General features: G+C 49.4%; 1 protein-coding gene across 1 annotated transcript; it reads left to right on the top strand.

Moving 5' to 3' along the window:
• Positions 1 to 1,856: 1,856 nt before the first annotated feature.
• On the top strand, positions 1,857 to 3,164 carry kcnj12a (potassium inwardly rectifying channel subfamily J member 12a). Its single transcript, XM_084669802.1, has one exon. The coding sequence runs from the start codon at positions 1,857 to 1,859 to the stop codon at positions 3,162 to 3,164; it is 1,308 nt and encodes a 435-aa protein (XP_084525928.1).

Here is a 3,164-nt window from a genome sequence, read left to right as displayed (position 1 = left end):
AACAGACTGTATCAAGGTCAGTCATCGCCAAAGTAATGAAACGCAAGCTTGTACAATCAAAACGGAATAGTACAGACAAGTTGCTTGACAAAAGAAGGTAAATGCAGTAAAGATAGACAGCCAAGTTCTTTATGTGTAATAAAATGGCTACGCTCATAAGGAATGTTTCACAGTGAGAGTAAGTGTGGTGAAAGTCTGTGTTAGGCAGGGGGACCGGGGGGACCTGGGAGTGGATGTCAGTAGGCCTTCAAGTCTTCAGTGTCCAGATTGTGATCAGGTGATAAAAGCTATCAAAAAGCTAGCTAAACCCAGAGGAAAGGACTCTTTGACCCTGTAACACTGTCCATGAAGCACACCAGCCAGTCCTATCTTCTTCATCTTCATCGGAATCTAGTGAGCTGACACACTTCAGCATGAGACGATGGCCGATACGGATTTCTGCCTTAAATGACTTTATGTGTGAAGTTACAATACCTGTGATTGGTTTGTTTGTGTATGTGTTTGCGTGTGTGCACACATGTGAGTGTGTGCATGCATGCATAAATCAATCCCATCCGATTTTTCTTATTACCTGGTGTGTAAAATAAGTTTTAACTCTAGACTTTGGATCTTAAAGTAGGCGATAGAGCTTCGGAGGTTGTGTAGCTACCTCCAGCATAGCAGGTGCCATGGGAAAATGCTATAAATTATATGACATCCTCATAGCATGATTAATATTATTGCAAACTGTACAGAATGAGGTCAAATAAATAGAGCTTGAAACCTGGCTAAGTAGTGACAGAAATGTTCATTTTTTAGGCCAAGTTGCCTCCTCCCTCCCTCTCCCTGTGCGAAGCATCTGGGATAGCGCACCCATGGAAACTGTGGCACGCACACTGGTCCCCTGGGTCTCAAATTAAATACACATGCACACACAGGAACTCAGACCAGGACACACATGCCCACACACCTGAAGGTATCACACATTTAGTGCTGACAACCACAAACTTACCCAAAAGTATACCTCATTTGATATATGTTCGGGCATGAATAACCTACATCTTATTTGACTGAAATCTGATCTGATGATCATGTGTGGCATTATGAAAGACTTCTTCAATCAATTATGCATGTCATCTAACTATGCTCGAGTGACTACTCTTCGATCCAGCTATGGTAGTGAAATAACACACAAACACCTGGTAGTCTGTGACTGGTGGCATTTCATCATTGTCAACATGCTTTAAAATGCAAAGGATAAGAGCACAGGAAATGGCATGCAATAGGAGTTTCTGCATGAAGCCAGCTCATCTCCACTTGCCCAGCTCTCAGCACAGACATGAGAGCACTTTGGAGACAGCCAATTGGAATGCACGTGTTGAGGCGTATTGAGTCGTGATGTTGCTCCAGAGAAGGATGTAAAGAGGCCGGCGAAAAGCTCAGAGAGCATTTTTGGGGAGGTGAAGGTAGTGTAATCGGATATGATTCATACTGAATGTATTGTACGTGACATACTAAGGATTAATGGGTTATATTTTTCTCGGCATTGGGCTTGGTCCACCATACACACAAATTATCAGTCCAAAAACAAGAGGGGAAAAAAACTAAGACGTATTCACACACATGGTGCAATTAGTTAGCAAATTACTGGATTCATGATGTGCTATGACTGTAGAGACTAACATCTTTCCTTTTTCTCCTCTTCCTAAAGACTGGTTGGATCGAAGCACAAACCCCCAATCCAGCCTTCTCCCTGGCGTCGACAGACTGACATGAGGCTTGGTTGGTAGTACCACCACAAGGGGCCTCGAAACGCACGTCGCAGTCCGGGCCTTCTCTGGCTCTCCACCCCTGCAGCCGGAAGTGCGGCCGGTAGCATGAGCGTGGGGCGGACCAATCGCTACAGCATTGTGTCATCCGAGGAGGAGGCCCTCCGCCTCACCACCATGCACGGCATGAACGGCTTTGGCAACGGCAAGATCCACACGCGCCGCAAGTGCCGCAACCGCTTCGTCAAGAAAAATGGGCAGTGCAACGTGCAATTCTCAAACATGGAGGAGAAGTCGCAGCGCTACATGGCCGATATCTTCACCACGTGCGTGGACATCCGCTGGCGCTGGATGCTGGTGGTCTTCACGCTGGTGTTTGTGGTCTCCTGGCTAATCTTCGGGCTGGCCTTCTGGGTTATCGCCCTGTTGCACGGAGACCTGGACAACCCGGCTGGGGACGATAACTTCACACCCTGCGTCCTTCAAGTCAACGGTTTTGTGGCGGCTTTCCTGTTCTCCATCGAGACGCAGTCCACCATTGGCTATGGCTATCGCTGCGTCACAGAGGAGTGTCCTGTGGCCGTCTTCATGGTGGTCTTCCAGTCCATTGTGGGCTGCATCATCGACTGCTTTATGATTGGCGCTATCATGGCCAAGATGGCACGGCCCAAGAAGCGGGCGCAGACGCTGCTGTTCAGTCACAACGCCGTCATCGCCATGCGGGATGGGAAGCTGTGCCTCATGTGGAGGGTGGGGAACCTCCGCAAGAGCCACATAGTGGAGGCCCACGTCAGAGCCCAGCTCATCAAAGCTCGGATCACAGATGAAGGAGAGTACATCCCTCTAGACCAAATAGATATCGACGTGGGCTTTGACAAAGGCCTTGACAGGATTTTCTTGGTTTCGCCCATAACCATCCTCCACGAGATCGATGAGGAGAGTCCCCTGTTCGGGATCGGCAAACAGGACTTGGAGACGGCAGACTTTGAGATTGTTGTCATCCTGGAGGGGATGGTGGAGGCCACCGCCATGACAACACAGGCTCGCAGCTCCTACCTGGCAACTGAGGTCCTGTGGGGCCACCGGTTTGAGCCAGTCCTCTTCGAGGAGAAAAACCTGTACAAGGTGGATTACTCTCACTTCCACAAAACCTACGAGGTACCATCCACCCCCCGCTGCAGTGCCAAGGACATGGTGGAGAACAAGTTTCTGGTCCCCAGCTCCAATGCCTTCTGCTACGAGAACGAGCTGGCTTTCCTCAGCCGGGAGGAGGAGGAGGAAGATGAGGTGGGAGGTAGTGGCATCAGAGCTCTGGCCAGCCTGAGTCCAGACCGGAACAGTCGACACGAGTTTGAGAGGCTACAGACCCCCAGGGTATTGGATCAGAGATCGTACCGGAGAGAGTCTGAGATATGA

Source organism: Hypomesus nipponensis, chromosome 13 (assembly GCF_054491055.1).
Source record: "Hypomesus nipponensis isolate SF chromosome 13, ASM5449105v1, whole genome shotgun sequence".
Taxonomy (NCBI): Eukaryota; Metazoa; Chordata; class Actinopteri; order Osmeriformes; family Osmeridae; genus Hypomesus; species Hypomesus nipponensis.
This window is presented reverse-complemented; position numbering and strand designations above follow the sequence as displayed.

Coding starts and splice junctions, on each gene's coding strand:
- kcnj12a (XM_084669802.1), top strand. CDS start 1,857: ATGAGCGTGGGGCGGACCAATCGCTACAGCATTGTGTCATCCGAGGAG.